Consider the following 18,097-nt stretch of genomic DNA (forward strand, 5'->3'; position numbering starts at 1 on the left):
TGTCGCTGCCGGTGATAGAAGGAACGCGAAACGGTCACGTCATGATGAATTTCGAGGTATATTACTCGATTATGTCAACTTTATTATATACGGTCAAGAAAACACTGCTGTCAAGTATCTTCCACCACTTGCAGAAGCGATGAGAAACGACTGTATAGTGAGGTCACAAAGTGGGCGTACCCTCCAGACAGTGCTGTACAGTAGAACCTCTATTATCCGTGGCAATGAAGGGGGTGGAGTGAACGGTTAATCGAAAATTCAGATAATCCGTACCATAAAAAGTTTTCATAAACTAAGTACATAATATTTTCGTAATTTCCTCCATGGTCTTTTCTTTTAATACGCTAGATAGTGGATCAGAAGTTCGCTAATTTAAGTCTGTTTTTTTTTTTTTACAATTCATGTTTGATTTTACGATAAGTCAGTTATTAAAACATTATTTATTATACTTATGTCTGGTTTTCAACGACGGGTTTTTAATGGGCAAGAAAACTTATGACGACTGTCTGTGGAAAGATAGGAATAGTAGAGGTCTCAGTTTGTAGATTTACAAATTTTATACAGTTTATATTTTAATTTTCATTAGCCTAAATCGCTTACAGTTGTAATTAATATCTCGTATTGTGATGTGAGATGAACCACATTTTCTCTTATCCCAAACCACTCAATTACTTGCACTTTTTTTTTGTAGTACAACATGTTTTCTTTTGACACTTGTAGAAGACATTTTGCCTAGAAGATAAACAGTACGACCACTCGAAGAGTAGGCCATAATGCGTAAGGGTAAAAGTTTATAAAAAAACACTCTGTAGAAAAAATTTGTACTAATATAATGTACAGTACCGGTACTTCATATTGTTTTTTTCTGCGAGCGAGAAAGACAGACGGATAATCCACCAATCGGTTAATAGGGTGACGAATAATCGGGATTTTACTGTAGTTGGAAAGAAATTTTAGGGGGTACTATTGAAATCTTCTTGGTCAGATAAGACTATATGGACTCATACTGCACTTCTTTTCCAAGGTTACTTCTTCGTCATGCAGTCTTCTCTGCAGACCTCCTTCCAGATCACAGCCACTAAGGGATTAAAAACTGACATTGGTGGCTCAACACTTTTTAGCAACGAAAGCCTAGGAACTCTTTTACTAGAAGAGTTCTCCTTTTCTTAGTAATCGTTCATTACAGTAATGCTCATTCACATTATTTAGTTGAAATTGGAATATAATCTATACTAGGCCTATGTACAGAGGTGTGGAAATTATTAGAATCATCTTAATTTCAAAGGTTTTTTAATAGTTCTTTCACAAATATTCATTGAATTAATGAATATTGGTATATAATATTACTATATTGATTTAGGATATATTTACTACTAACAATGCCGGAAAGCATTGTTGTACATTGGTATTTTTCTTATTTTACAATTGTTATGGAATTCAGAAATTATTATATTATGTTGGCGGAATTGGAAACATCAAAAATTAATTAAGAAAAGCTTTAAACAAATTGTTCTTTGCGTTTACATTGTTGTGAAGGTTCAAATGAACGTATACATCTGTTTTGTGCATATAATTTTTTATGTTTCCAATTCCGCCAACATAATATAATAATTTCTGAATTCCTATAACAATTGTAAAATAAAAAAATAGCAATATACAACATTGCTTTCCGGCATTGTTAGTAGTAAATATATCCTACATCAGTATAGTAACATATACCAATATCCATCAATTAAATTAATATTTGTGAAGGAACTATTAAAAAACCTTTAAAATTAAGATTATTGTAATAATTTTCACACCTCTGTAACTGGACTCTGATTGGATCTTTCCCAACCGGTGGATTGGAAGAGGATCTGCAGATGATCAAACTCCTTTTCCCGACCTCACAATACCTGATAATACTGTCTGGAGGTTCAACAAGTACAAAGTGCGAAATCACCGCCATAACACAACGGCACAATTATAGTACGTCCGCTCAAATGAGAGCCACTTGCACCTGCCTTGAGCGGGAGGTGTCAGGTGTTTCAGTCTTGAAGCAGGCGGCTGGTTGTTAGTACGCCAGCGCTGTTGACAGATCTAAGTCGGTGCTCCGAGAACAAGTTCATATAGTATTCGGTTTCAGAGGAGCCGGGAAGTATAATACAGTTAGCTCAGAACGAGGCAGAGGATCGTAAATGTATACTGTGGCTTTTGTGTTCCATATAATATAAATAAAAAATAAAATAGCCCCAACGTCAAACTTCTCAGTGCAATGCGTAATGAAACACAAGCTACCCAATATAAGTGTCCGTATCAAAGAATAGTAATATACGTTACAAGAGCGGTATGTTGACGTTTTCATGTTCGAGGAAAAGATTGAAAAAGCGAAACGTAGTTGAGCTTTTTTAATTTCCGAGAACATGAAAACAAACATACCGCTCGTGTATCGTACATTATTTTGTGCGAAGATCGTTTATTACATACCTGAAAGACGAATTTCTAATTAGTTGCAATGAAATCTCCATGTTGGTTTCTGTTTAATGACGCCAACTTCGGAACACCAAAATATCTTTCTTCAACATTGTTGCTGTAAAATGTTTTCTGTTTACTATACTCCAGCAGGCCGTGATATACGTCTGTCTTTTTTTTCCTCCAGTCTATAAGGTAAGGTTATGTAATGATTTATTTTTCATTTTAATATTTTAACAATAGCCTATTATTTATATAACATACTGCAGTAATAACATCGGCATCTGGAATCTCGTTGATTTTTTCACGGCTTCCTTAATGTTACTTGTATCAGGAATGCAATAAGTTTCGTGGAGTAGTAGACTTTACTTAATTTTTGCAAATATTTGAAAACAATAATTAACATTGCAATTTAGGTGAAATTGCAGTGGTAAGTTTCCAATTTATAATTATTACTATGTTAAACGTCTCTAAAAATAATATGTTAAAAGCCTAAAGCGGTAAAATGAATGTCGCGCTTAAGCGGTAAGAAGAGGGAAATTGTTATGTGTGTTACGTTGGGAATACTGAATGTGGTATTTCACACTTACCGCGTATTGGTTCTGTGCGGAAAACAAGCAAATACGCACGATCTCGCACAAATACTTTAATGGAACTATTACATTCAATGGGGTTTAAATATAAATTCATGGATCTCAACCAGCAGCAATGGAATCGTTACGAATACGGATGTGGCGTTCCTCGTATTTACGGAATATAGAGTATTATCAACAACTGGGTTATGCAGAAGTATACTTAAACGAAACATGGTATGATACTCATGACGGAGTGAAGTGTCGTTGGTCAGATTGGTCAAGTTATTGTGATGACAATATTTCTTCAGGTAAAGGACAACGAATGGCAATTTTACATGCGGGGGGAAGAAATGGTTTCATTCCAGGAGCATTATTCGTTACCCACCAAAGTATGTGTGATGACCCGGCTGATTATCGTGGGACTATGAATTCTAAAATATTTGAAGAATGGTTTGAGGAATGTTTGATAAAACGACTGGAAGAACCGTCTGTCATCATTATGGATAATGCCCCAGACCATTCCCGTATTGTGAATTCTGTATCTACCACTAGATCAACAATAGATGGAGCAGCACAATTACGAGCAACGGTGGAAGATGCCGTCAACGAATGACCCTTGATTATCAACAGTATTCTCACTAGAGGGTTTGATTTATCTAGAGAAAATCAAAACACGAGTGGGATTTAATTGAGTATTACACGATTAGAAGAAAGTAGGCTATATAAAGATTAGAAGTAACAAAGTGTACAATAAAATATTAATTGGCTTACGAAAATAAAACTGTCTTAAAATGTATTATTGTACCATCTCAACATTGCGCTAGATGGCAGTAGTGTTTTATGATGATGTTTTCTTGTTACCGGTATCAGTTGTGCCAACTATGGAATCATCATTGAACTCTGTGGACTGTTACTAGTCAAGAAGGCTTTGTTGATTCAGTTTCATTTTTATTAAAACATTTGCATACCATTTCAATCATCCGGATCCCAGTAATCAACGTCACTTGACAGATGATTTTCAATAAATCTTAGTATTAAACAATCTCTGATACGTGACTATCCATAATATCATATAGCAGAAGCTATAACAAACATAACCTAAATAATATAAACAAGTGTTCGAAAAGTTTTAATTAGGGATGATTAAATAAACAAGAAACGTTTTAATTAACGATGATGAAATAAAAAATAAGCATTAATAATTTTAAAAGAAACAATTATCGAAAGTACAATTTTCAAATTCGAATGTTTTGGTGGTTGGTGGTTCAGTTGATGTTATATTGGACGTGTGCGTAAAAGAAGTGAACTCGTTGATGTACATGGTGTATCCCTCAACTCATTCAGGATTTCCGAATGGTGCTCTTCATATATGACCAGTGATCTTTATTAATTCTTGTTCTTGAATGCCAAAATCCGAGTCATATTTGAAAGTGATGTGCATCGACTGGAGTGGTTTGTAATTTTCTGTTTTTTGACGGCCAGACCAATGCAGTTTGAAATGTTGGCAAACAAAGAAACAAATGCTAGGGTAGTGATAAAAATTAAAAAATGCTAGGGACGCGATAAAATTAAACAAATACTAGGGACGCGATAAAATTGTGCGATAAGCAGCCATGATTGGTTGAAAGACGTCCTTTCGTGCCGTTTTATTGGTCGAAAGTAGTGTGACGTAGTAAAAGTGTAATAGTCTCCACAAAACATCTGCAAGGACATGGCGCAGAATTCAGCTGTGCTATGAAAATGAAGGTTTTCTTGCCGATGTTTCGGATCGTTAAACTATCAGGTACGTGTCCATATCAATCAGTCAACCATACCCATCGTAGTGTCGTAATACATGGGGGGTACGCCCACTTTGTGACCTCACTGTACAGTCCTTAAAGAAATACAGTCGCTCTGTCATCTCTTGACAGAAAGCAATCCATCCTTCTACTGTTCAACCAATGTAAGAGATAAGCTGTTTTATTCGCAATCTCACTCACAAACTTTGTTTACAGCGGCGATTAATTGGTATATTTTCCGCGTGTTTTACGTCGTCGCACATAGGCTACGTAAAAACAAGAACGAGCTTAGCCACCATTTAAAAACTAAAAATATAAAATTAGTGCTTATATAAGAAATGCACCTCTGTCCTTACGCAATAAAGATAAGCCTGTAGAGATGCTAATCGGTCGGGACATCAAGCATCTTTTAGCACAGAGATGTCAATTGATGCCCATAGGAGCAAGCGCGCGCTTTAGAGCCCAGGAGAGCCTGAACGATTTACAGCGGAAAGGAAGGAGGTAGTATATGCCGCTTGGTCGAGCTATATACAGGGATGATCAGCACTAATTGAATAGATAAAGGGAAGAGAACTTATTATTATTTTTAGATTTGTCTGAGAAGTGTAAGTGCATTATAAGATTGTAAGTTTTAATTTTAATGTTCATTTTTCACAAGTTTGCTTTTTTATTCAAAAGGAATATTTTCTCAACTTTTTTACAGAAAAATGAAATTTTCAGATATGTTTGTTTAGTAGCCTTACAGGTACTAAAACAATGTTTTCGTAAATCTAATATATCGTAAATACGTAGTACTGAAGATAGTGTATTAAAATTTTTGAAAATATTCGCATGGAAAATGTTTGTAAGGAATTGAATTAACAAAGCAAATACTGTTATATCACAAACAAAAGATATGTGCCTATGTGTTGGTAAAACGTCAGCTCTATAGCTTCAGCAGATTTCGAGATAATTTAATATTCTGATAACAGAAAGTTGCGCACCAATATCACCTAAAAGCATAATGCGATAAGAGTTTTATTATGTAATATTAGTTACCTAGACAACTTTGCTTTGTACTATAATATTGTTTTGATTACTTTTATAAGGCTAAAGATACCATCAATATCAATTTCAACTTATGTCATATTCAGTGTCTTTCTTTGGGATAACACTTTCTTTATGAATGATGTGTTTAATTCACTTAGTACAGTATAGTTGTAGTTATTATGGAATTTGTGTGAATATTCCTTTTTTACTCTTTATTATGTTATTAACGTTTAAAACACAACTGCAATATTAGGCTAAGAAATAGGTGTTAGTATTTTTGTTTTACAGACAATATAGAAAATAACAAGCAGAAAGAAGCCATATAAAAATAACGACATAAAATTTCACGTTCCGTTTGAAGTTAGTGCACCACTGTTTTCTTAATCCAACACGCTGCTTATTCCTCCTAGCATATCTAGCGCTTAATGTCCGCGCACGACGTCAAGGTCAGAAAAATGCGCTTGCTTTGACATCACTGTTTTAGCACTTAGCCCAAATAAGCTTTTTATTTACCCATGATCGAATGAGTAGCGTATCGATTGTGTTCCCCTGCTAAGCCTGCACCATCATCCGCAACACTACGCTTTCCTCTCCAGCCTTCAAATCTGCATACCATATTTCTGGTGGTGGTCTGCGTACTTCAGAGATTAATATGAGAGGTGTAACTGTTGTATCCCCGTCAGGTAGAAGGAAGAACTTAAGGCCTTCGGTGTCTCTTATACAGCTCTATGAGTCGCCTAGAATTAACCACCAGTTCTATTTACCAATCTTTGCACAAACCGAGAGGAATATCCTCGATGGCGGACTGATGATTCGGTGTCACGCAAATATAGGACACGCTCTATATTTCGAGAGGGGAGATAATGAAAGGGAATTGTGGAGAGTGTTATCGGAATGAGAAAGGTAAAATGGGAGATCCACGGGAGAAACCCTTAAAATCTTGGTTTTGCCAACCACAAATAATTGCACAATCGTCAAGATTGATCTCGAATTCAGATGAACTACCAAGGCAGCTTTCTTTGTGAAATACTTGCAGTTACCTGCCTGTAGTTTTGTGTCCACGTGCCTTATCTGAATATACAGGGTGTTTCCGAGGTGGTATTATAAATTTTCAGGGATGATGACGAAAGGCACATGTATAAATTTGAGATCAGGAACCTTGGTCCGGAAATGACCGAGTCGAAAGTTACAAGCAAAAATAGTTGTGTGGAAATGAAATAATTTTATTCCTCTGTACACCTTATGTATGTGTATTTATCTGTACATCTTAAACATACTGTATGATGACGAAAGGCACATGTATAAATTTGAGATCAGGAACCTTGGTCCGGAAATGACCGAGTCGAAAGTTACAAGCAAAAATAGTTGTGTGGAAATGAAATAATTTTATTCCTCTGTACACCTTATGTATGTGTATTTATCTGTACATCTTAAACATACTGTATGATGACGAAAGGCACATGTATAAATTTGAGCTCAGGGACCTTGGTCCGGAAATGACCGAGTCGAAAGTTACAAGCAAAAATAGTTGTGTGGAAATGAAATAATTTTATTCCTCTGTACACCTTATGTATGTGTATTTATCTGTACATCTTAAACATACTGTATTCATCTGACGCTGTTTACGTTGTCTACTTACAGTATTCCATTCAGTGCAATGTCTGAGGGATGGGGACAGGAAACTACAATAAAGTAATGCAGATAGCGTAATATGTAACGGACATTGTCGGTCCTGATATGCACGTCTGTAGACAGCAGTGTATGTGTACAAGTTGCAGTGTCCAGTCGATCAGTCCTAGTGAAATGGAGGAGTACACGAGAGCGGAATAAGCAGACCTGATTTTCGAATACGGATGAGCCAATGGGAACAGTAGACAAACTCACAGATTGTATCGGGCCTAGTACCCACGTAGGAGACATCCGGCCCATACCATCTTTCCACGACTGTTCCAAAGGTTAAGGGAAGGAGGGCACGTGGTGCCAAATTACAATTCCATTTCCACACAACTATTTTCGCTTATAACTTTCGACTCAGTCATTTCCGGATCATGATTCCTTATCTCAGATTGATACATATGCCCTTCGCCATCATCCCTGAAAGTTTGTAACACCACCTCGGAAACACCCTTTATATGGACCTTAGGCCTAGTTGTTTCTACATCATATATCTTGCCTGAATTTTTCTGCTTATTCCATAGTAATGTAAACTATAGCCAGGAAGTGGCACTTGTGTTAACAGGCACCACAACCACCTGAGCCATGGGAGGGCGTGCTGGACGCTACCAAAGAAGGAGCCGTTTGCGTTCAGAGAGGGTTGTCCCCCTTAGATCTAACAGTCAGAGGGGATGAAGACTGTCTTTATCTCAACGTCTATACACCACAGGTAAGTCATTCTCTATCGAAAATGAAAATACACCTACATGTATTTATGATTATAAACTGGTTCTTAGTTTTTTAGAACCAGAGTTAAAGTGTGAGTCACAAGAATGATAAAAATTTCACAATTTATTGTTTTCTTTTGTAAATTTACATTATTTTGCAATATATATTATGTTACTTGGTATTATGCATACTATATCCTTATACGACGTTACGTTGAGTTGTGTTGCATTTTATTTTTATACCTTGTAACAGTTTTCTTCATATTTTATTTATTTCGAAGAATTTAAATTCTTCGCTTTTTAAAAGTTACAAATTATTTTCTGTAGCATACATAAACATAATGAAAATAAACTCCTGTCACATACCAGTACTCCTATAGATAAGTAGAATGTAACTATGCAACCTTCTTATTTTACCAGAAGGCAATTGTATAACATTTTTTCAATGTTATTCCGACATATCATTAAGAACCGACGGAATTATAGGAATAACTTTAACAACTTTTTATTTTCTCGGTACAGTATTTTCTATTTCTATTAGCTGGAAGCTTATACATAATTGAGGGGCTCGGGCGTAAAATATGGTAACTGACATTTTGGTCAAAAATGAGATATGCAGCATATAATAAGATTTCTCACATTTTGTGTCTAACGCAGTAGTTAGTTTTCCAGTGTCTCAACAGATGGCAGAAGTATACAGATTTTACTTTCCTAGTAAGCTTATATATATTTCTAAATTATAGACATCAGCTCAAAAAATTTGAATGACACCACAAGGGTCTCCTGAATACAAGAAACATGTACAATATAATGTGATGTGATACATTAAAGAAAAAAGAAAGTTAATTGTTGAAGGCAAATAATATGAGTGGATTAATTGAAATAGAGATGATGATGTAATATTTGAAGAGAATCCTTGATAATATTTATAAGGACAGACATTACATAATCAAAAGGAATGTGAAGTTCCTTAAGATAATTCCACGTGAATTTTGTAATCGAACCTCTACTGCCAAACAGCAAACCAATGACAGAACGTTGTTTAAGAGGGACGTTGTACTTTTGAGAAAGATACGGCAGACAAGGTTCATTGTTGCATGTATAAATGTTTATCTTCCTAATAACTTCAAAACACTAAAACGTCACTTACCGTGTTTTATTACCGAAGCCCTCAATTGTTAATTTCATTTGGATGTATTGCTGAAACATTATTTTTCTGATATTATTGCAATAAATATTATTATTATTATTATTATTATTATTATTATAAATATCTTCTTTAACTTTTTCGCTCTGCCTATCTGTTTGGGGACTCTGTACAGAATGCCCCATAAGTCTGGAATGACAGGCGAAATGACAAGCTCAAAAAATTTGTTGAACGTGTCTTCCAAGAACTGGCAACCGATAGAACTCGAAGGCCATTTCCCTGTGACTGCGGTTGCCAACAGACATCACTTATACTTTCCGCTTTACTTAACGATATCACTCATTCTTCAGAAAGAGAATACACAATATTTCAAGGATTTGGCCTACGGTTCCAGACTTAATGAGACATTCTATATGTTAAGTCATGCAAACTTTTAGTGAAGCGTGATAAATGTTTTTGTTTTGCGGCAGTATTTATCATTATTATTATTATTATTATTATTATTATTATTATTATTATTATTATGTGTATAATACAAAATTGGAATACCAGATTGTCTACACGTGTGGAGTAACGGCTAGCGCGTCTGGCAGCGAAACCAGGTGGCCCGGGTTCGATTCCCGGTTGGGGCAAGTTATCTGGTTGAGGTTTCTTCCGGGGTTTTCCCTCAACACAATATGTGCAAATGCTATGTAACTTTCGGTCCTGGACCCCGGACTCATTTCACCGGCATTATCACTTTCATCTCATTCAGACGCTAAATAACCTAAGATGTTGATAAAGCGTCGTAAAATAATATATTAAAAAAATATCAGATTTTCTGCACTGTATAGGAACAAGAGATATATTTGTTATTGTATTAAATATGATGTAAAAATAATACATTCACGTTTACAAGCTATTTACTGCATAATTGATTTTATTACTGTATCTTCTTTTTTATAACGATATTTTTATTTCTATTGTAATTATATTCTGTATTCTGTATATTTAAATTTAAATAAATAAATAAATACTTACTGGCTTTTAAGGAACCCGGAGGTTCATTGCCGCCCTTACATAAGCCCGCCATAGGTCCCTATCCTGAGCAAGATTAATCCATTCTCTATCATCATATCCCACCTCCCTCAAATCCATTTTAATATTATGTTCCCATCTACGTCTCGGCCTCCATGAAGGTCTTTTTCCCTCCGGCCTCCCAACTAACACTCTATATGCATTTCTGGATTCGCCCATACGTGCTACATGCCCTGCTCATCTCAAACGTCTGGATTTAATGTTCCTATTTATGTCAAGTGAAGATACAGTATAAATAAATACATTTATAAAAAGAATATCTACAGAGGGTAGTACTGAAAGTCATTGAGCTACACATTGCTATAATTTAAATTCCAACAATGTAACAAAAACGATTATATGATCATAATCTACAGACTTTACACCGTGTATTGACATATTTTGACGTCATTAATTTCTATCATGTGACCACAGGCAATGTTTGCAAAATGGTCGACAACGATGGTTCGTTTCGACAGCGTGCTGTCATTAAATTCCTTGTTAAAGAAGAAAAATCTGCTGCTGAAATTCACCTCAGACTTCAGCGTGCATACGGAGATGTGTGCATGGGCGCCAGCAGTGTTAGGAGATGGTGAAACATTCCGAAGATGGGAACACGAGCATCCAAGATGAGCCTCGTAGCGGTCGCCCTCGAACTGCCTCCACGGAACGCAACAAGGAAAGAGTTGATGAGTTCTGGGATGCATTTTGGTTGAATTTCTTGAACCTGGACAGGCCATAAATGCTGTCCGCTATATTTAACAGTTTTGAAGCTCCGTCTTGCATTGCGCGAGAAACGCCCTTGAAAGAAGGTCACCCTGCAACACGATAACGCATTGCCTCACACTGATCGTGTCACCATAGAGAAAATCAGATGATTTGGGTGTAAACTCTTCCGCGATCTCCCTACAGTCCCGACTTGGAACCCTCCGACTACCATCTTTTCTGTTCTATAAAAGAGCAGCTGCGAGGCCGGGCAGGGCATGGTTGTGCCCCACGGTCAGGTAAGATGCAGCAGATAAAAAGGGTCCCTGTTTTGTGGGCATAATTGCGCCCCGTTCCCATCAGGTAGAGAAAAGGGGCATGGCATAGTTGCGCCCCGATGAAATAGGTAGAGAAAAAGACATTACGGGAACTCGAGACTCGTAATCAACCAATCTTATCGATTTCTTATTCGATTTAATATTCATTATCGATACCGTTAAAATGAACACCATGAAGTTGGCAGTACTTTATTAGCTGACATATTCAAATGAGTGAGTCGTTGGAATATGGAACCTTAGAAATCTTGACATTTTTATTAGTGATTTTCACACCGTCTGTGGCGTATAGTGAGGTAAATTTAAAATGAATGTTAAATTTAGTGAAAAGGGTAGAGAGTTAATAATTCATAATGGTTCTAAGTTTCGATTTGCGAAACCCTGTACCGCAGGGTTAAGATATTGGTGTACAAACAAAAAATGCAGTTCATTTATTGTGTGTGATCGATAAAAAAAGTTATTTTAAATAGCAAAATTGATCATATGCTACCTGATTTCAGTGTAGCTACCACTATAATATTTTTAAGTAGGCCTAATTTATTTATATTATGATATCACTTCCGTGTGTACTATGCCCATCGGGGCGCAACTATGCCATGTCCATTCTGCTACTGACTTTTTCGGGGCGCAACTATGCCATGCTTAGGCCTCCGAATTGACCGCGGGGCGCAACTATGCCATACCGGCGAGGCCAACGCTACGAGACGCTGGAGGACATCCGGCAAGCAGTGCGTCAGTGTCTACTGGAAGTTGAAACGGACTTCTACAGCAAGGGAATTTTCAAACTTACAGAACGGCGGGAAAAATGTGTGCAAAGAAATGGAGACTATGTTGAAAAGTGACAGAAAAGCCTGTAGATTAAGTTGATGTACCTGGTTTGTCTAAAAAATAAAAATTAAGATTTATAACAATGGGTTGCTCATGACTTTCAGTATGAGCCTCGTAGTACTACTGGGTTAAAAAAGTTCCCGGAATTTTACTACCATTTTTTGTATTAATATATAACAAGGGATATTATACATTTGTTTTGTTGGTAACATTCATGATGTCATTTCCTTAAAGTTTGTTGATAATGGCGATTGTTGGTTTTGAGTTGTAGGCAATTGTTTATCATAGTGTTTTGTTTGTTCGTTGCATTTTGTAATTATGTCTACAGAGCAACGTACAAACATCAAGTTCTGTGGTTTGTTACACAAAACTCCTGCAGAGACATTAAGATTGTTGGAAGAAGCATATGGCGAAGCAGCAATGAAAAAAACTCAAGTGTATGCCTGGCATAAACGCTTTTCTGGTGGCCGCGATAGCGTCAAAGATGACGTACGCAGCGGCCGACCAACAACTGCAACAAATGAAGCAATCGCTCAGCGTGTGTGTAATGTTGTGAGGGACGACCGACGTAAAATCATAAAAGAGATAACAGCAGAGGTCGGAATATCAGTCGGAAGTGTACACAATGTTCTTCACAAGCATCTCAACATGCATTACGTGTCTCAGAAGTTAGTTCCGAAAATGTCGGCAGAACAGAAAGAAACAAGAATGACTCTTGCTGGGGACATGATCAGTATGGCTGATGAAGATTGTGATTTCTTAAACAAAATTATTGCTGGTGATGAAACTTGGTGCTACCCAGTCCCTAAACGACAGTCATCTGAGTGGAAATCGAAAACATCTCCTCGGAAGCAAAAATTTCCTAGGGACACTTCCAAAGGCAAAGTTATGTTCGACTCTCAGGGTCTCATCCATCATGAGTTCATTCCAGAAGGTCGTACTGTAACGAAAGAATTGTACGTAGAAATCCTCCGTCGCCTCCGGGACGCAGTGAGAAGGAAACGTCCAGAAAAGTGGATAGAAAACAACTGGTTCCTTATGCATGACAATGCACCTGCTCATCGCGCAATTATTGTAAAGAATTTTCTTGCCAGGCACAACATAACTGCTTTGGATCACCCACCATACTCTCCTGATCTCTCACCACCTGATTACTTTCTGTTTCCCAGTCTGAAAAGTCATCTGAAAGGACGGAGATTCAATGCTGAAGAGGTTATCGCAAACGCGACGAGAGCACTAAGACGGGTTTCACAAAATGGCTTCCAGGCCTGCTTCCAGGAACTCTACACGCGTTGGCAAAAGTGTGTTGTTGCGGAAGGCAACTATTTTGAAGGGAATGCTGTAGAATAGTGTTTAAGGTACGTTGTTTCTATGATACTAGCAAATTCCGGGAACGTTTTGAACCTAGTATGTATAACAATTTCAATGCTGGTATTTCCACTTTATTGCTACCATTATTATTATTATTATTATTATTATTATTATTATTATTATTATTATTATTATTATTATTTAGTAATAAAACGTTTAGCCAAAATTGCTTTATACTTTAAACATAATTGAGATTCAATTATTGTGGCGTGTTAGAGCCCTACGGGTGAAGCGTCTGAGCCTCTTGACGTCATGTTCTGGATCCATGGAGGAGGATGGTACACGGGCTCCGGTAATACGGATTTCTACGGACCTCAATACCTACTGGACAAAGACGTCATGCTTGTCACTATAAACTACCGTCTCGGATCACTGGGTAAGCACTTCATTATTTCAATTAAACCTAGACCTAATAAACACATAACATGATGCTGTAGTTACTAATGCTGTATTAAACATCAGTATATGATATGATATCAGATATGATATGACATGATGTATGTAACTAACTCAATGTAGCTTAGAGTAGGCCTAGCATAAATCCCACCGCTTCCTAAATCGCACCACTGCTAGTGGGTTTCTGCCATCATGGAGAATTGCTCCGAATCAACAGACATAATACAGTTCTTCTCTCATCGCAGCTTCAATCCGTCAGAATGCTTCCTATGAGGTTTATGAGGAGGTTGGTTGCGTCTCTTCTGATGGCTCTACTAGACGGGCTGATATCATCATAATTGATCGGCAGAAGGATAAGGGTGTCATTCTTGATCCCACAATCCGTTTTGAGATGCATGAGCAACAGCCACAAGAGGTGTGTCGTGAAAAACAAGTCATATATGAGCCTTGTTGTCAGCATCTCGGAGCACAATACCACATCACACATTGGACAGTTTTTGGGCTCATGTTCGGTGCCCGTGGCACGATCCCACGTGAAACTTTAAATCAACTTAGACAATATAAAATTTCTGATGCAACGATTGATGCCATAGGATCTCACGTGTTAAAATCATCCTTAGCTATAATTAGTAATCATTTGTACCCAACAAAATTTTTATTGTAAATGATTTCCTACGTTTTCTTATCTTAATGTTTTTTCTTTTTCTTTCCAAATGTCACAAAATTGTTTTGTTTACTTATTATTCTTTATGAATTGATTAGTAGGCCGATCTATCGAACCCTTATTTAGGGCGGCTTTTGTTTAAACAAATTTCATTCACTATAGTAGTGTGGCATCTAGTGGTATTGTTACAACCTACCATATGAACTTCCACCATGTCACTTGATTTCTGCCACTTCTTTGTGTCAGCAAAGTGGTGATAGTGTATCTAATATAATCGCTCAGGTGGATGTACGAGTATATTTAGCTAACATTTTGTAACTAAATAACGGATTTGTATAAGAAGGAATCCATAATCTTAAGATGTTATTCGTTTAAAGACGTATTAAAGAACATTTAACTTAGTAGGATTTTCGAACATGTGGTGATTATAGGCTAGAATGAAGGAAATAATAACTTATGGTGTAGTTTCTCAATTCGCACCAATTTGTAGGTGCCTAATTCGCACCGGTGCGATATGAGCAACTGTAGCAATTCTAGCCGTACAAAAGAAGGTCCCGAAAATTTTAACTGAACTAGGAATGCATCAGGTGGGTGCAATATCAAGTGGTGAAAAGGGCGTTAATACAACAAGTGTGTGTTGTACAAGCGCACCAGGTATTTTGTGCCACCTGTGATAATTTTTAAACGTCAAACAGTGCATCCTACATTATCAGCTGGTGCTCCTCCAGGATCGTTATTTGTTTGCTCTGAGTCAGGTTACATCAACAGTGAACTATTTGTCGAATAGCTCAAACATTTTATTTGCCACTCAAACCTGCCATAGAAAAAAGTGCTGCTTCTGTATGTCCACCTATACGACCCATTCCAAAAATTTAGAAGCTAGATTATCTCGGGAAAATGGTATGCTCCTGTTTCAGCTTCCTCGTCATAATACTCAGAGGCCCAGCCTTTAGATGTTTCTATCTTCAAACCATTTCAGACAGCTAAATCATGAAGCAGTTCTTAGGTGCTTCGAGATAATCGTGGAGAAAAGGTGACGCAGTTTACAGTCTGAACTGCCTGGTGAAGCACAAGGCAAATGTGGAAAAATAAAAAACGCATTCAGAAAATTTAAATGTTAGGATATTTTTATGCTGTATTTTTCAATTTCATTTGAAGAAGCGTTACTCTCTTTCATTAATTCCAATAAACTTGTAATTTGCATTTATTACATTATTCATATTAAATAGTGTTCAATATGTTCAATATTAAAACCTTTCCTTCATCCAGTTCCCTGCAGATAAAGAGGTGCTATTTAGGAAACTAGTTGCCTAAATGGCACCACTGACATGTGTTTCGAAAATGTCATTTTAATTAAAAATATTAAATCAAATTCAAGGATTCTTTTTTACATGAAAGGTAAATGTTCTGGGAACGTATCTCTGTAAAGGAATGCAGAAAATAAAAACTGTATTGTTCAATAAAAATTATAAATGCTAAAGTGGTGCGATATGGGCAACCTTACCCTATGTAACTTAAGGCGCAAAGCACCACATCGTACTAGATTATCGTTAACTGAAGATTCTTACTTTGAGTACTTTCATTCCCTTTTCTTTAAATACAACAGATCTCCCTACAGTGGAAAAAACTATAATTTAAAAATTCATAGCAATAACTGTACAAATATCTATAATAATTGCAATTGTCCTAAATTACGCCCATCAACCCACGTGAAATATTTAAGTATCTTCATCGATTAAAACTTAAAATGGAATTTTCATATTAACTATTTAGTCTATATCTTAAATTACGTAAAACTCTATATAAATTTGTCCAACTGCGTCGCTTTATGCCAGTAAAACTAGTGAAAACAACATTTTTAGCCATAGTTCAGTCTGTAATACAGTATGGAATTATACAGGGACATCATTTTATTTTTACTTCAATTTTTATTGTACCTGAGTTTTTGAACGTACTTCACTCCCACCCCTTCTACTAATGAAGTTCCAACTCCACACAGAACTAAGACCGCAGATAGTAAGCAGTACTGAGTTACTGAGTATAGTACGTTCCAGAAATATGTTCGCGTTTTCCAGTGACGAAAGAGCTTTCAATATTGAATCATATTTTCGCACAGGTACTGTCCGTTTGCCTACGTCGCATCCCGATTTCCCCCACCTGCTTCTGCTTTCCCCTCTGTAAAAGCTGGGCTGTCTTAGCTCTTTTCTGAAAACATTAATTTCTCTTAGGAATTGGACGTTTACGTAATATTATACAGCTGTTTAATTTAACTTAAATAAAAGGGCCTCGTTAAGTAATTAACTGTCACGTGATTTCCTCCCTTTCTACAATCCTGCGGCATAACCACTTGGACGGACAGTAGCTAGCATGTCTGAGTAATTTTATATTTTCGGGTCGGGCAGAAGTGAAGATTGAATTTACAGTACGTGGAGTAGGTACAGAATTATTTCAACATGAGTTACTAGTACGAAGGACGAAACTGGCAATTGGAATTAGATGCAATAGTCTATATTGCACAATATGCAATAGTCTATATTGCACAATATGCACAAAAGAACTGAAGCCTGTATCGAAATGAACGGCCACCATTTTCGAAATTGTGTTTAAATATTCATATTATGATTATTTTTCAATTTAACTTCTTTCTCTATATTGTACGCTAATGTGCTGTAGACAGTATAATATACACTGCATAATGAATACGTTCGCATGGATAACTCACTTCGTGAGTAAAAACACTTATTCTTAATACAGTACTGTACTTTGATTAAAGAAAAACCTAATGAAAATTATCAAACTCAAAATCGCGATATTTCCTAGTTTACGTAAATGGATGAACTACTTTTCTTCCTTCCTATACCTAGTAGAGTGATTTGTGTTTTACGCCAGTATCATCGAACTCCAGTCTTGGAGGGGGGAGCAAGCGGTGTTTCCGGTTCTCTAAAAGTATAGACAGGTTAATATTAAAAATGTTAGTAAAAATAAAATGATGTCCCTGTAGAATGGGGTGGATTATCACAGAGTACCATTCGCCCATTAATATTACTGCATAAAAGAATTATTAAAATATGTTTAAGGAGAGAACTTGATCACCCAAGTCATCTCATATATAAAGAATTTAATGTTTTAAATGTTAAGCACATTTATACTATTTTGAATCACTACCATAAATATCAAGCTAAATTCATATCATCCGATCATGGCCACAACACAAGAAGATACAATATTTCGGTCCCCCTCATTGAACCAAAATGTAACACTGAAGCAGGTCTAAGGCACAGTTCTAAATACAGTCCAAGATTATATTTTATAAAGGGGAATCCTAAACTAAAACTATTAAACGATACATTATTCAAGAAACAAGTGCTTGAACTGTTTTTA

At 36.5% G+C, this 18,097-nt stretch overlaps 1 protein-coding gene across 1 annotated transcript in view; it reads left to right on the forward strand.

The window, feature by feature from the left end:
• The window catches only part of LOC138709526 (juvenile hormone esterase-like), a 63,769-nt gene that overhangs the window by 13,380 nt on the left and 32,292 nt on the right, over nt 1-18,097 (forward strand). The window contains exons 2-3 of the mRNA XM_069840351.1: nt 8,073-8,216; nt 13,873-14,032. Coding sequence (XP_069696452.1) covers nt 8,073-8,216; nt 13,873-14,032 — 304 coding nt within the window. The remainder of the gene's footprint in view (nt 1-8,072; nt 8,217-13,872; nt 14,033-18,097) is intronic.

The sequence above is a fragment of the Periplaneta americana genome, chromosome 11, assembly GCF_040183065.1.
Source record: "Periplaneta americana isolate PAMFEO1 chromosome 11, P.americana_PAMFEO1_priV1, whole genome shotgun sequence".
Lineage (NCBI taxonomy): Eukaryota > Metazoa > Arthropoda > Insecta > Blattodea > Blattidae > Periplaneta > Periplaneta americana.